The sequence below is a fragment of the Coffea eugenioides genome, chromosome 2 (genome assembly GCF_003713205.1).
Source record: "Coffea eugenioides isolate CCC68of chromosome 2, Ceug_1.0, whole genome shotgun sequence".
Lineage (NCBI taxonomy): Eukaryota > Viridiplantae > Streptophyta > Magnoliopsida > Gentianales > Rubiaceae > Coffea > Coffea eugenioides.
In genome coordinates, this window is record NC_040036.1 from 11,895,045 (window position 1) to 11,910,997 (window position 15,953).

The following is a 15,953-nucleotide window of genomic DNA, read 5'->3' on the forward strand; positions in this document are numbered from 1 at the left end:
TGATAAGGATCAAAATTCAACAGACACAAAATGACACATGACATTTCCAAGAAAATGTCGTATTAAAAACTCCCACAATGGCCCCCACTCATGCTTGTATACCAGATTAAAGATACAGGAGTATAAAGCTGGTGTAGAAAAATACGGATAAAATGATGAGAATAATAAAGATTGACAGTCCAATTAATTGATTGGTGGCAGCAGAGTCCAGAGCCGAGTCCCCCTTAGATTCCCACCTCTGAAAAAGTTTTTTCCCCAAACAGTCTCCAACCCACCGCAGGACTCTCTCATCGTCACTTCTCCCCGCTATTAATTACCACTGCCACACGCACTTCACGCACTGATAGCCACAGAATCCACCTAAAACCCTAATTCTGTGAAAGCTCTGATTTTTTTATCTGTGAATGGCTAAAAAGGAGGATATTCCGCCGGACGAAGTCCGGTGCCGGAGAACGGACGGTCGGCAATGGAGGTGTACTCGGAAAGTAGTAGAAGGGAAAAAGCTCTGTCATATTCACTATCTCCAGGGCCGGAGAAGGCAGCTGAAGCAGAAAGTTCCGGAGTCGCTGAAATTGGAGAGGAAAAGCAAGAAAATTAGTAAGAAAGATGGGGAGAAAATCAGGGCTTGTTCGTCAAGATCATCGTCCAGGAGGATAGTGAAAATGGCGTTGGCGGCGGCTGTGAAGAAGAAGCAGAAGAAACGGTGCGTTTCTGAGGTTTTGGATGAGGCGTTGAGGAGGATGAAATTGAAGAGAGGTGATTTGCATTTGGAGTTGATCAGGGAGTTCTTGAAGAGGCAAGTAGAGAAGAAAAGGTTGAAGAAGAAGAATGAGGAGGAGGAGGAGAGGGAGAATGAGTGGAGTGGGGAGACTGAGTTGACTCGCGAGTTGCCAAATGGCATAATGGCGATTTCGCAGAAGAATTCCGACAATGCTGGTGGCCATGATGCTGTTGATGTGAAAATTGGAGAAAATTCGTGCTCGGGATGGAACACACAGAGGGGTTTTCGGTCCAAGAATATTGAACCCGTACCATTGAGTACAATGCAGGTTGTTGCAGTTGAAGTTCAGGATCTTAAATCGCTTATCTTGTTTAGTCATTTGTTTTTGGTTCATTTTCAGTTGAATTGGTGTACTTCTATTCTTCTTTTATGGCTATTGATTTTCTTGTGGAACTTTTTGGCTCCGTGGAAAAAGGTTGTACCATCTGTGAATTATTTGAGGAGAGTGAAGAAATGCCATTGGTGTAGGAGGAGTATTGGTTGTAATTTGATCAAGTGTTTGAAATGTAGGAAGCAACTCTTTTGTTGGGATTGTGTTAAAGAAAGGTACTTATTTTCTCTCTTGCCTTATTTGCATACTGCAGTTGTTTATGTTGATATATTTACGTAATTGTTATTTTGTTTTCTCTTGCATTTTTGTTGATCAGCATGCATGTTCTTGAAATCGAAGTTCTATGGATAAAAGTCAGAGTGACTTGGAGTTGGATGTGTAATTAATGGATTACCTTATTTAACTGGTTAAGCTACTTTAGAAAATGCAAAAATTATAGCCCATTCATAAAAAAAAAAGTGTCTATTTGGATGCAAGTAATGTTTAATTGGTACATTTGCTAGGATTAAAATGGACGAATAATTGGATAGAGTGTAAGAAGGTGATCAGATTTAGATATTACCGAACCAGTATATTAAAAGAATTAGAACCTTGTTTATCCTAAATCTAAACCTGTCTGGGTTCTCTTTCCCAAGTATGCGATGATCGCTAAACTAACAAATTCACAATAAAGATGAGGGGCTCTTTGGTCCCTACATTTTTTATTGTTAACTCAATCTCAATTGTAAACAGCATTTAGGAAAAAGAAATATGGAGCAATTAATAGTATTAGTTTTCAAAATTGGAACTGTGTGGTTAGAAATGGACTTCTGTTTCTGACAGAAAGAGGAGTAACTGATGTCTGGTCTAGTGAGAAGTTTGCTGATGGTTAAACTGTGTCATTCTTTTAGAGTTGCAATATATTCTGTTCCAGAAGCATACATGAGAATGTGTATTATTCTAGATTTGAACAGCTGTTTAATAATCACATTTGAACCGGACAGGTAATGCTGGTCTGGATTTTATTTCTCATATTAAATGGTGTACATTTTCCATTCTTAAATTAGTCTACATGTTTCTAATTAAAACCGGAGCCAAACTGAAAGCTATGGCATCTGACTGTGATCAGATACTTGGAGAAGAAAGAGATTAAGGTGGCGTGCCCTGTTTGTCGTGAAACTTGTAGCTGTATGATCTGCCTAAAACGTCGATGGAAGGAAATGAGTCATAAGGTTTGGCATATGAGATTTTAAAGCATGAATTAGCACATCCATATATGTACTTTGACTACTCAAGCTTCTACCTTTCTGCAATCTATTTGCAGGAGTTTTATAGGGATAAAAGGAAAATTGCGAAAATCCAACTACTTCATTATCTCATTTCCTTGCTTCTTCCTGTGCTCAAACAAATTAACCAAGAACAGAACATGGAGCTTGAGATGCAGGCCATGATTACAGGTACATACAGTAATTGGTAGAAATCAAGTTGTAATTGAGGCATCGAGCACCCTGTTTCAAGTTTCACATGTAACAGGTGAAGTACCATCCAATATCAAGATTCAGCAGTCAGAGATGGGAAACAAGAAGTTATGTTGCTGGTGAGTTCTGAAATGCTGAAATGTTTTAATGCTGTTGAAGAATGTATACAACTGTCCTGCTGCGTGTTTTTTATGTGGTGTTTTCAATCCTGGATCAGCAACAATTGCAAAACTTCAATTGTGGATTACCATAGAAGCTGTGCGAACTGCTCGTATAATCTCTGCTTAAGTTGTTGCTGGGAATTTTGTCGAGGAAATTTATATGAGAAATTTTGTTCCAAAGGTTGCAATGGTAGGGAAATTCATCGGTCTGCTGGTGAGCTGCAATTGAAGATAAATCACATTAGCACTTCTTGCATAAGTTCTTGCAAGGCGCCCCATTTGTCTCCGATGTCACTGAAGAGCTTGAAAGCTTGTTCTGATGGAAGCGTATTTTGTCCTCCAGTGGATTTTGGTGGATGTGGTGAGAGAAACCTTGATTTAAGATGCATTTTTCCCTTAAGGTGGATGAAAGAGCTGGAAGCAGGAGCAGAAGAGGTGCTTCAGTGCCATGACTTTCCAGAAACTGTAGTTGTGTGTTCTTGTGACTCATTGTGCAAGGGAACTGAGGACAAAGTTGAAATTCAGCCACTGCAAAAGTTGGCTAAGAGAGTAGAATCCAATGATAATTTCATCTATTATCCCACTTTAAGTGATTTAAACAAAGAGAAACTTGGACATTTCCAGCTGCACTGGGCTAAAGGTCATCCTGTTATAGTGCGAAATGTTATTCGAAGAACATCAGTTCTGAACTGGGATCCAGTTGTGATGTTCTCCACTTACCTTGAAAGAACAATTTCTAAGTCTCAAAATAAGAAGGAAGTGATTGATGGAGCTACTTGCTTGGACTGGTGTGAGGTCAGTGTTTGAGTTTCTCCCTCTTTACATAACAGACATCTAGTGAACTTCATTACAACTGTTGTTGCAGCTTAACAATAATTTACATTTCGGTTTTACCATTGAAAGTTAAGTATGCTGTGAAGATGTTATTGATTGTCAGCAGGTGGAACAACTAGTTATGTGACGCCCAAATAAATTATAAATAAATTGTGGCTGCATGATTTTGAAAAGATATAAGATCTGATTACCAGCATGTCAATTTTGTATGTTAGACAATTTGCCATTGTCCTTAGATCTAGTGAGGCATTTCACATAGGATAAACAATGCTCATATCATAAATTACTGCATATGTCACAATCACATTTGTCTATGTTATTAGGTGAGGACTGCTGTTGTTCTTTCTTCTAATTTCTTTGTTTTTTCTTTTCGTTGTCTTTTCCACTTCTGGTTTCTGTGCAAAATTGGGCTTGCAAGGGTAGGTTTTCTTATGCTGCTTTGATGTTTGTAAAGCAAGCTGCTGGACAAGTAGAAATGAGAAATGTTCAAGTTTGTTGCCAAAGTATTCTGTCAAACTATGTAGGAGAAAGACCTATTGCATGCATTTGGATCTTCTTATGTCTGTCTCATGCATCCCACTTTCTTCTGGTGCTAGTTGAATCTCTTCTGTTACTGTATCTTTGTAGTTGAATCTTCTTCTATCTCTGTCTCAGTCATATTTTCTTTTCCAGGTAGAAACTTCTGCCAAACAGATATTCATGGGGTCAATGGTGGATGGCACACATTTAAATGTGCAGCATCAGACCCTGAAAATTAAAGCCTGGCTTTCTTCTAGCGTATTTCAAGAGCAATTCCCTTCTCATTATGCTGAGATCTTGCATGTTTTACCGCTTCAGGAGTATCTAAATCCAATTTCTGGCCATCTGAATATAGCACTCAAGTTGCCAGAAGAAGCGGCGAAACCTGAAATTGGTCCTTGTATTCATATTTCATGTGGTGGTCTGGAGGACTTCATGAATGCTGATTTTTTGACAAAACTCTGCTTTGACTCAAATGATGTGGTAAATTAATATTTCTGTGCACGTTCAAAGTTCTTTTACATTTGAATTTATTTGCCTTCACGGTCAGTACAATTCTTGTGAGTATGCAATTTAACTTGCTGCAATTAGGTTTCATTGTGGGAACCTCTTTTCTTTTGTGGAGCATTTTAATTGAGCTTACAGCTTGACAGGTCGTTTAAAGTTGTGACCAGGTGCATGTCATAATTTTCTGCTCAAGAAAACTTGTCATGGCAGTTCTGTCACTTTTTTATATGTTGCAATAAGGTGACCTAATATTTATTGGTTTATTACATGTTCATGTTTTCTTCAGTTACAAGCATTTTATTATCTAATTGTGAAATCAGACTGACCTTCCATATTCGCATATTAAGTAACAATAACCATTATTGCGAACACTAGAATACCCATGAATAGAATTTCTTTCAGTTGAAATGACCTTTGCATCTGCTTCTCTCTTTCATTCTATATGCTCTCGGTGACTGAGCATACTTGAGTGCACGCACTTATAGGCTGATACAGCGGAAGGCAGTCGTTGCTGGAAGCAGAACATTCCCTGGTGCTGAATACTTGGGGTTCAAAATAAATTGCAATTGATAGTGTGCTGTGCATGTTAAACTGGATTTCGACCGTGTTATGTAGTTGCATAACATGCGGAAATACTCGTGCATGCCTTGTCTAATATGATTCTTCCCATCTCAAATTTCATTGCTTTGTTATAGTGTTTAAGAAACAATGTGTGATTAACATTGTTCTTATGGTGGATATGTTGAGAAAATATTCTACTAGGAGGATCTGGGCTTCTTTGAACTTCATTATTGGAAGAGTTCATTTCACTTGAATAAAGGAAATGTGTCCAATGTCTTTTTATGCTTTGCTGCCTTACTAGCTCTCTGTCTGACCATATAAAGGATTAAAGGAGGGCTGTCCTGCAACTGCAATAAAGAGATCATCATTGCTCCATCTGTTGCATGTGCACATAGACGAAAGCATATACATTGACCCACCTTTTGCAATAATATCTTGGCTATAGCAGCTTTACTTGTTGCTAAATCGTGGATACATGATTTTTTTCTGTTATCCTGCACTTCTTTTGTGCATCATCATTACTTTCAAATCCAGAATATTGGTTACTTCCTTGATTGATGTCTATGTTTTGGCTATCACTGCAATTTTTTGTTGATTTTTCTGTTACTATTGACTATTTGTGTTTGACCTCTTGAGACTTAATTTCAGTTTTCTTATTTTATTAAGCAGTAAAATGAGTAGACTGAACATTCTACGGTCACTTTTAGTTTACAGTCACCAGGAACCATACACTGTTTTGGATAAAAGGTGGTCTTCATGTACTTGCATGTGATATCTGGTGTGGATAGCCATAGGAAAAGATCCTGTTTCAGTAGGCTTTTCGTTAATAGAAGATTTAAAGCGACACATCTACTGATATATGGAGGTGCTTGTATTTAATTTTCTCATCTAATCTTTTGAGAGAGAGAGAGAGGGGGGGGGGGGAACAAATAAATGATGTATGAGATTGTGCCCCTCAATTTTGCAGCTGTGTACTGGTATTGTCAGAACAAATTCTAGGTCAGTCCACAATAAATTGGCAGGAGGATGTGAAACTAATCAAGATATGACTTATAATTGCTCCTTGACTCATCAACTTTCAGTCTAGCTTGCACATAAAGTTAGGATTCTTCTGAAGTTGTAAAATTATTTGCAACTAACTCTATCTGCATTTCAGGTTAATGTTCTTGCATGTGTTACGGATGTTCCAATCACCAGAGAACAGTTCAAAAATATTCAAACATTGATGAAGAAGTACAAGGGTCAAGACCATTTGCAATCAAGCAGAAAGAACAATAATCGAGGTCATTTGCTTTCCAGCAGTAATTCTACTGAAGTAAAAGGAAAATCATCTTTACACAGTGAAGAAAGTCAAGAATCAGGCTTGCAAGATATGATGGAAGAAAGGTTAAGCTTACCTAATGGAATTGCGAAAGTGCCTCTTTTCACTGGCAATTCAATTAAAGGACAAATATCATGCTTTGAAAATGGGAATATACCCTTTGATTCTGAAAATGAGTCTGAATTTGATTCTGAGTCCTCAATGCTTTGTTCTGGAAACATTCAAGGATTGGAAGATTCAGATGATGAGACTTTCTTTAGGGATATCGAGAGCTCTAGTTCTTCCTGCGAGAAACAAACAGCCAATCCATCTGGTGCTCAATGGGACATTTTCCGTAGACAAGACGTCCCAAAACTTCTAGAATACCTCAGACGGCATTCTGATGAATTAAGTTCTGCATACTGCTATGGCGGACACGTAATATATTCTGAGACTCAAGCTTCTCAAATAAGATGAGGATGTAAGAGCATCTTGATTAAGTTGTTTGTGTCTATTGCAGGTGGTTCATCCAATTCTGGATCAAAGTTTCTTCCTCGATGCATATCACAAGATGAAGCTTAAGGAGGAATTTGGTAAGCATAGTTTCTTCTCTGTTAGCTACTCTCTATCCATACGAAGAAGAAATATTGTAACCGAGGCAGTTCTTAGTCGTACTAATGGTACTTCAAACATGGAACATTCCTTATCATGGAGCTGCTTTTCACTGTTGCCAGGTGTTCAGCCATGGACCTTTGAGCAACACCTAGGAGAAGCTATCATGATTCCAGCAGGATGTCCATATCAAATTAGAAAACTAAAGGTGACGTAAACCATTCAGTCTAGTGTTGCAGATATGATTGAGTGTGAAACTTTATGGTTGCTCATAATTCCTTTGTGATTTAATTGCTTTTACCAGCATGGAAGGTTGTCTACTGTAGAACATTCTCTAAAAGTAGCAAAAATTGAATATCAGTATTAAGCTCAAAACTGTCACAAAACTTCTATATTCTACATTTAGGGTTGTCCTTTGTTATAAAAATGTTTGCTTGACTTCATTGAAGGACAGTCTCTGTTACTCCATTGTGAAATCTTCTACCAAATTGCATTATTACTGAGAGTTTTGCTTCTTGAAATTTGTATTTAAGCATTGTACTTCTCGAGTAATAGTTTTTGGACCTGGATGTTTAAGGGTTCGCTATCATAGTTGCTAACTGAATGGTTTTCTATATCCTCTAAACTGCAGCCATGTGTCAATGTAGTCCTAGACTTCATCTCACCGGAAAATACAACTGAATGCATTCGCTTAACTGACGAAATCCGTCTTCTCCCACTGCGCCATAGAGCCAGAGGAAAAGTGTTGGAGGTGACTTTGGATCAAACTCACTACTAATTTACTTCTGCGGAATTTGAGCTGCATTTAACAGAAAAAGAAAATAATGTGGAATCACATCTACAGGTTAGGAAGATGACAGCATATGGAATCAGCAGTGCAATTGAAGAAATCCAAAAGCTAATGTGCAGAGAGTAAGTTTTCTTGGAAATATCAAAACGTGACAAGTAGTTTGTCATGCTTTTATGTTTTTACCTCTATCTCTTAGCTATTGAGCATTCATTTGACATGCAAAAAAAAAAAAAAACAACTGGATAGCAACTCAGTGTCCGATTAAGACAATTGTGGGGGTCCATCTCAAGTTCTTAAATTCAGTTGGGTGAGTGGTGAATACACATTCTTCACCCTTCTCTTCCTCCCAACCCCCCCACCCCCCAAAAAATAAAATATAAAAAAAGAGAAAAGAATTGAATGTAAAGGGCTGGTGGCTGTGGTTATGAGGTGTGAAAGGAAATATTAGCTTCTTGTTCACTGGAAAATTCTTATCTGAATTTATGTAATTAGTATTTGGACAAAGAGAAAAATTATTAATTTACTTCCTTTAGTAGTAGATTGATCTACATTATGGTCTAATTGAAGATTATGGTCCTCTTAAAGTAGTTCAATGTAGTGGATTACAAGTGCATCTTCTCTGACCAAATTTGTCGAAGTCTAGTATTTAGTCAATATCTCTCATCCTTTACTGTGACGTATCATTCATTGAGGTTACTGGCTGTGATTCTTCTAGACTAGTAAGGCTTTTGGGTCCAAAGCAAGAACTCTGAGAATAATTATGAGATATCTTCATTGTTGTAGTTACTAGATGTTAGATGGACAATATGGCATTAATTCATGTAAACGGCTAATGGAGTTAGATAAGAATAGTTTTTCTTCTCCAGTTGTTTGCTGACCCTATTGAGTCCAGGACTGGTGGCAAGCTTGCTGAGAGATGATGTACAAAGGGTAGCAACTATACTTTAAGCAGCTTCTTGTCCGGAGATAGGAGCTTTCTTTTTGATAACTAATGGCCTTGTCTTGCTACAAAGCTTGTAACGCTGAAGGTCACCACATCTGTTAATTGATGGCCTACAGTTAAACAAGGGTCTTATGCCACCAAACTTTCAGATTGTAAAGTGGTAGTAGTCCTTTGCTGAACGAAACACTTCGTCTCTGAGTCTTTGCCTTACATTTCTTACTTCTTTTCATCTGTTTTGAGTTGGTATATACGTGATAATTTTTCTTTATTACTTGCAGTTATGTGTAACCTTTTGGGGTGCTTCGCTAGCTTGATAAGGCAAAGGTGGATTGCATATCAACTGGGAGGTATTTGACATTCAATTAGAGCAAGAGCTTTGAGCTTCACGGAGACTTGGTTTGACATTTGGCTGCCCCGTTTCTCTAAAGGAGGCTGTGATTTGATTCCCTGATGGTTCAGGATAATTGTGCCTGTGTTCTTAATATGGGTGCAGATAAGCAAAACTCAAGAGAGAGCTTAATCGGTGATAAAGGAGGTTTTGATTGAGAGAAGACTAATTTGTTCTGCGCTCTTTCCCAAAATCTCCTTTTGAGTGAGATAAATGATCCGCATCTTCAATTAATATACCGCGAGTTGATGCATGGAATACCCGATATTGAATTGTACATAATCCACGATTATTTCCTTTATTTTTTCAAAATATGTAATTTTGGAAGTATAAATGAAAACTCAGTCAAAATGAAATTTAGCTTATTTTCCTACGCAATTTTATTGGCTGCAACCAAATAAAGCTTGTAAATCGTAGCTTGTAAATCGTTTTTTTGAGGTACAGCAGGTAGTTTCAACTTTCAGGCCATTCTGGATAATTCCAAGAAAAATGAGAAGACGTGTACTCAAGAGCAAATCCTTGCGTAAAAACTAGAGAACAGAAAAAAAAAAAAGAGCATGGAAATTATAAGAACACAAGTAAGTTCATGATCATCTTTGCCGAATGTAAAAAGATGAAGAGATAAGCTAAAAAAATAAAGGAATTCAATTTATTTCTTCACATCTTGTGTCTCGTCTCTCGTCTCGTGAGCAGGGAATCTTGAAGCTTTGCCTCTCGAGGTAGTATCTTTGAAAACAAAAATTTATGAATACAAAGACAAAATTTCCAATTGCAAAATTTGTGACGCAGCGCAAGGGGAGTCTAGTTGGAACAGGTCTAAGTAGATACACGCAAGAAGAATACTAGTACGCTGTGAGATGGTATACATTACTGAAGTTCTATGCGATCAAAAGAATTGCTATGTAACCATAGCAGCGGTTAGAGATTTCCTTAAGGAGCCATGAGTCCTTCAATCGTGTAAGAGAGTGACTTTGCCCAGTCCGCTTTGAGTAGTAGCGTCTGAAGTGTATGCATTACATCATAATCAGGATCTAGCTTTCGCTGCCAACCCTATAAACAGAAAATCAAAGGCATAAAAGAAAAATAAAAGGTCAAAACTACAAGGCTCATACTAACACCAAAACAGTGGCAAGAAACATACCACAAGAATAACCTTAACAATAATAAAAATGACAAACGAATGAAAAAGGGACATAAGAAAAACCAGAACCAATATCAGCCAGTGAATAATTATTGGGAAGTTCTGCATTATCATTTGAATGCTGCAATATGACAAAAGCTTCAAAAGAGAGACAAATTTAATGCTAACATTTTTAAAATGTGTTGTCTGAATGCTGAACACCATTGTCAGCACCCGATATTACATCAAAAGCCCATAATCATATGAATGGACTAGTTATGGGGTCGTGGTGAAAGTTTAAAACTAAAATACAAGCTCTCACAGGTTACTAGGGTTATTGAAAGTCAACTTTACCATAATATAATTTTTTTATTGCCCCAAACTGGATCATCAAAATGCCCACTACAGTGCTTGCAACAATGAGTATGGGATAAATGGTTAGGCCTAAAGCACATTATCCTTTTCCCCAATACCCAGGGCGGTTCTAGTTATCCATTCTAACTCTTAGTTTAACGAGCAGCAGAACTTCTTCGAAGCCTCAAAACATGAAAGTACAAATTGATGAAATAATTCTTCCAGAAATAATATATCTTTACAAGGGGATTTCAAACGCTTAAGAGCATAGGAGCATTAGTGGTCTTATTGAAAACAATTATTCTCTAAGACCTTAAACTTTAAAGTCTCTAAGCATTTATTAATTTATTTTCATTTTCTTTTCGGGCAGATGGTGTTTTTGGAGTGGAGGAAAGGACAGCAAATTTGCTCAAGCAACTAGTCACATTTCAGTAAAAAAGCAGCATAAGTACTTCCAACACCTGAGGGCATGGGCATGACATGCATACAACTGTCAGACACCAATCAGCAAAGAACGAGCATGCACTCCATCAAGCATCTTTTCACAAAATGTGTCATAAATCACACCAACATGAAGGGAATCTATACCTCAAGAACCAAAGTTGTAACCATGACTGTGCACACATTGCCATCGATGTTTACTCTATGACGCCGAACTTGCTCAAGTAAATGCTGCATGCAATCAGCCGGATGAACCAAATCACCTTCTGGAGTACCCCAAAAATCAAACGACTCTTTCACTTCCTAATAAAAAGCAGATGATTAGAATGATAACTATGCTAAAATTAGGAGGATCACTAATCACAAGCTTTACACAATAAAAGTCAATTCTTTGACCCAAAAATACAGAATCTTTTCCTTGATTTTCTATTTGATGAACCAGTAGGAAATTGAAAGTTACAGAAGATAATCCTACACAAACCAGATAAAGGTGTAAAGGATAAGAATTCCAGAACCCCAAGATTATGTCTGTTTCCAATGCAAATGGAAACACAAAAGCAGGACTAGGAACTATCCTTTAAGGAGGTTCACTAATATCAAACATCATATGTAAGATGCTGACGGAAAAATGTGGAAGGGTCCTTTAGTCCATACCCCTCCTTGGTTCTCCATAATAGTGTAGATGCTGGCACAATTTTAAACGGTATCAAAAGCTATATATAGTAGAAAACACTAAAAGAAATAATATAGCAGTGTTGAGTGTGATGATTGACGTGCCAGGTCAGCCTACTACTTCCTATGGCATATAATAAGAGAATTACCTGGATAAAGTCCTGTGGGCTGGGACAATTCTGTTTTTTTGATAATCTTAGTGTGCACTCTGCTGCTGTTTGACCATCCCGACGAGCAACAGCCTTGAAAAACTCTAATAGATTACTTCGATCACTTTTAGAAAGCTCAGCAGTCATTCCTACATCAAGGAAAATAACATGAGGCTTTGACTTGAAAAGGCGCTTCCGAGAAGGCTTGGTCTGAGCCTCCCTAACAAGGATGTTTCCAGGATGCATGTCAGCATGAATGAAGTTGTCTACCTGTTAAATACAAGGGAAAAAATTCTCAGCCATGAGAACTAACACTTAATGTTAAAGACTAAGTAAATGTTCGTATCTTCCCCCAAATGTGTGACCAGACAATCTCAGCATTGTTTTAGGAAGGTTGGTGTTATTTACTAAAATTCAACTTAAGAGGGTGTTTTTGGAAGTGACATAGGATTCAAAATTTGTAACAAATTCAAACAATAGATCAAATACCACGTTGCCCACTATATCAACATGGTTAAACTTTACTTGCAACAAAGTCAACAAAATATTGAAGCCCGCTTTGCTTCCCTTCCCCCCCTCCCCCCAAAAGGGGGGCACAGGAACCCAAAGAAAAAAGTGACAACATACATGGATTGGACAATATTAAAAAAAAAATTACCAGAAGCATTTTCAGTAGTGCATGAGTTCCGATGTGAGCAAGTGAACTTTTAAGTCGTTCATGCCCCACAATCTCGTCAACATAGTGTGAAACACATTCCCCTTGCTCAAAGGTTTCCACCAACACAGCAGGATGCACCAGTGGATACACAGGCTTTGGGAAAGAGACATCCTTCCATCTGCGAAAATTATAAATGAAGCGGCTGAGATGGGCAGCTTCTCTTGCAAGATCAACTTGAGACATCATAAAAACTGCAAATTGCTGAACACTCTCATCCAATCTCAACCAATTTAGTGCCGGAATGAATTTTGATAATTTTGCCACTTTGTTGATTATCTCAAAATCTCTTTTAATTGATTCACCAACTCCAGGATGTCTCACCTTCACAGCTACCATCATAGGCTTGTTGTGACGACCACGATACCGATACTTCAAAGAAGCTCGGTGCACCTGAGCAATACTTCCAGATGCTACAGGTACTTCCTCAAAGTCATCAAAGATTTCAGTTAGCTTTCGGCCAAAAGCCCTTTCAATAGTCTTTTTAGTGTATGCAAAGCTATGTTCGGGTGCTTTGGTGTGAAGCTTGGAAAGCTCAGCACATAAATCTCTGGGAAAAAGATCTGGCCGTGAAGCAGCCCACTGACCCCATTTTATGAAAGCAGGACCTGCCCTTTCCAGCGTTTGATGGACAAGCTGAAGCCACACTTTCCTGTACCGAGGCCCAAAATAATCCACAAACGGAGCCATGGAAATGCTTGGTGAAAACAAAATCGCCAGATACAGGGCGCGAAGCAACAAAACAATCCCTTGTAATACAGCAAGGACCACTTTGACAACAAAAATATGCCCATCCTGAGCCCGCATGTATATTGTATTCCTTGGCTGAAAGAAATCCACGTCTACAGGGGCTTGTGCCCATGCTAAATTTCTTCCAAAAGCCAAGGCGAACATTCCAGGCATAACCACATAAGAGCGGCTCAATGCTAAGCTAACTGCCTGAGCAATCCGACTGATTGGCTGTGGAGTTCCTGTATTGCAGGAAGGTCTCCGGACAAAACTTTTCCAAGCAAGTTGGGCACGCTGTGCTAGTGTCCTACCAGGTGACACTGCTGAAAACTTCTTGACAAACCCGCTATGGGTCTGATTTCTAGCTCCCCACAATGAAGATGAAACTGGTCTCCTAGCAGGAAGCCCGTACTGTGAATATAGTCTATAATTATGTGAATATAATCCTGGTCTAAAAAGTGGTCCATATTGCAACCCATCAGAGTATATAATGGTCGACTGATTCTGACGTACAGATTGCACAACTCTCTTAACACTTCTAACCGTCAAGAATCTGCATTCCCACAAACAGAGTTTAAAAAGGCGGTAATATATCCAGATTCCTCTCATTTTGCTCTATAACATAATAAAAAGCATGAGAAACAATTACTGGGTTGAATGGTTTGCTAACCTTGTCCCAAAGAGTAGGAACAAAAAAAGAATAATACGTAGTGAATCAAATCCATATTCTAAGCTAGAGAACTACAAACACTAATTTAAACCCTGAAGGCCTATCTCATCAGAAGGTCCATATTCTAATGGCCAGAAACCAACCAGAGCACCTCACCATACAATGCTAGAACCCCTCTTACTTTCCACATGAGCAAAGCATAAATTTGAAGTAATTTGGGGGCCCAATAGCAATATCCACAACAAAATTCAGAAATAATAGAAACTAATGATTTTGCCCATCACATCCGATTAGTTATAATCAACGAATAATCAAATACGAAACCAGAAAGTGGGGGAAAAGGAAGACAATTGGAAGGCGGAGGCGAAAGAGGAGGGGCGAACCTTGACATGGCGAAGAGACGGTAAACGAATGAAGACATGAGAGGTCTAAGGAGCGGCTACAGCTGCGGCGGCAGAGGAGGCTAAGATCGGCGACGAGCATTTTCTACGGAGGATTATCGGCGGCGGACGATATATTTGAACCATAAACAAAAACTAAACCCTCCCAGAATTAAGGAAAAACATATGGATTTTCTGCCCAATAATATTCCACTTCTGTATTACTTCTATTATTAGGTCTCTGGATTTATTTATTTATTTAGTTTCTATATCTTCTTGTCTACGTTGATACTTGAAAGAAAGTTTCTTTTTGACTCGGACAACTCAGCTATGGTTCTTTCTTCTTTTTGGGTGTAAGACCTAGGCCGAGAATAGTATTCAAGCTGGGCGGCGGCGAAACAACGCCATTGGAAATTAGAAGGAAAGAAACCCAAAAGAAAATGTAAATGTAAATCTAGGAACAGAATCAATTTTTTTTTTGTGAAATTAAAAATAAAAAATGAAATATTAGTTGGGTCAGGGTTGGACCAAATTCGAGCCCATGGTCGGTGCTGGTTTAATTGACGGTCAATTTGTAATTAAGGCTCTAAAATTGACTTCCTATTTAGGCCGACGCGGCTCAGTTAGAGCTAGAATTGGGGATGGCAGCAAGGACAAGTATCCTTAGGTAGGGCTGATTGCGAGCGGACAGCTTGGTCAACCGAGGTTCAAACTCGATTTTCGAGCCCCAGCTTGAATAGCTTGAGCGGGGATGTAGTGGTGTATTTTTTAATTTAAATAATATATATCTTTTTAAATATGAAATTACCACTAAAGATTTATGCTTGCAAATAATTTACAAGATGATTTGTATACTTAATAAAAATTTTTATGGCAAAAAGGTAATAGAATTTGAAATAAATATAATCTAATTCCATTTTCCATGTCTTGAGCTTAAATGCTCAAAAATGGGATCTAATCGAACTTCTACACTTAAAAGCAGCATCAAGTGCTCGAGCTCGATATGACTCGTTTTTTACTCGAGTCATATTGAGTTGAGTTCGGGTTTTTTTATCATTTCATTGAGTCGAGTTCAATTTTCAATTTTTGAATTCGATCGACCTCGAACTCGAGTCAAGTAAGGTGAGCTCGAGTAAAATAAGATGCTAATAGTGTTCGAGTCGAATCTGAATATAGCATTATTCGAACTCGACTCGACTCGTATACACTCCTACCCTCAGGGACCTAGGAATGAGGTAGGAGTTAGAGTGAGGCAAAGGTAGTGACGGGGGGATTTTCCTCCCCCTGTATTAAATGGGGTAGGAGGCAAGGCTGCATACCCCCCACCTTATCCCCCATCCCGCTCTTGCCTATATTTTAATGCTATAATATTATTATTATATAAATATATTGTATGAAATAAATAACATGTTATGTTATTATGATAAAATGATGTAATTTTTTTGCTAAAATTTCAAAATAGTGATTAATAAAACTATTAATAGATCTATATAAATTGAAAAAATTAAATTAAGTAAAAAATAATAATAATGATAGTGA

At 38.1% G+C, this 15,953-nt stretch overlaps 2 protein-coding genes across 7 annotated transcripts; one reads left to right on the forward strand and one right to left on the reverse strand.

The window, feature by feature from the left end:
• The first annotated feature begins 207 nt into the window (after positions 1–207).
• On the forward strand, positions 208–9,549 carry LOC113754533 (lysine-specific demethylase JMJ25). Of its 5 annotated transcripts, XM_027298999.1 has the most exons (14): positions 208–1,049; positions 1,197–1,327; positions 2,221–2,323; positions 2,416–2,548; positions 2,625–2,688; positions 2,787–3,525; positions 4,237–4,566; positions 6,308–6,889; positions 6,972–7,044; positions 7,186–7,271; positions 7,695–7,814; positions 7,908–7,975; positions 8,746–8,956; positions 9,075–9,549. In XM_027298999.1, exons 1-13 carry the CDS (start codon positions 405–407, stop codon positions 8,771–8,773), a joined length of 3,102 nt encoding a protein of 1,033 aa, XP_027154800.1. In that variant the 5' UTR covers positions 208–404; the 3' UTR covers positions 8,774–8,956; positions 9,075–9,549. The 5 variants fall into 5 exon arrangements, with proteins under 5 accessions (XP_027154800.1, XP_027154784.1, XP_027154801.1 ...); XM_027298983.1 differs by having other exon boundaries at positions 208–1,327; XM_027299000.1 differs by having other exon boundaries at positions 208–1,327; positions 4,402–4,566.
• A 262-nt stretch (positions 9,550–9,811) lies between these two features.
• On the reverse strand, positions 9,812–14,812 carry LOC113761825 (probable serine/threonine-protein kinase abkC). 2 transcript variants are annotated; one of them, XM_027304974.1, is made up of 5 exons: positions 14,418–14,812; positions 12,579–13,917; positions 11,921–12,190; positions 11,247–11,402; positions 9,812–10,234 (listed from the first exon to the last, which is right to left on the reverse strand). In XM_027304974.1, exons 1-5 carry the CDS (start codon positions 14,453–14,455, stop codon positions 10,115–10,117), a joined length of 1,923 nt encoding a protein of 640 aa, XP_027160775.1. In that variant the 5' UTR covers positions 14,456–14,812; the 3' UTR covers positions 9,812–10,114. The 2 variants fall into 2 exon arrangements, with proteins under 2 accessions (XP_027160775.1, XP_027160776.1); XM_027304975.1 differs by lacking the exons at positions 9,812–10,234; positions 11,247–11,402 and adding an exon at positions 11,433–11,784.
• Between the last annotated feature and the right edge of the window lie 1,141 nt (positions 14,813–15,953).

Bases quoted from the DNA above. Each gene is read 5' to 3' on its own strand.
- LOC113761825 (XM_027304974.1), bottom strand. From the start codon at position 14,455: ATGTCTTCATTCGTTTACCGTCTCTTCGCCATGTCAAG. The intron at 13,918-14,417 runs GTTCGCCCCTCC...GTGGGAATGCAG, and splicing joins CGTCTCTTCGCCATGTCAAG to ATTCTTGACGGTTAGAAGTG. The intron at 11,403-11,920 runs GTAATTCTCTTA...GCTTTTTATTAG, and splicing joins GCCCACAGGACTTTATCCAG to GAAGTGAAAGAGTCGTTTGA.
- LOC113754533 (XM_027298991.1), top strand. From the start codon at position 405: ATGGCTAAAAAGGAGGATATTCCGCCGGACGAAGTCCGGTGCCGGAGA. The intron at 6,890-6,971 runs GTAATATATTCT...TGTCTATTGCAG, and splicing joins CATACTGCTATGGCGGACAC to GTGGTTCATCCAATTCTGGA. The intron at 7,976-8,745 runs GTAAGTTTTCTT...TATTGAGTCCAG, and splicing joins CAAAAGCTAATGTGCAGAGA to GACTGGTGGCAAGCTTGCTG.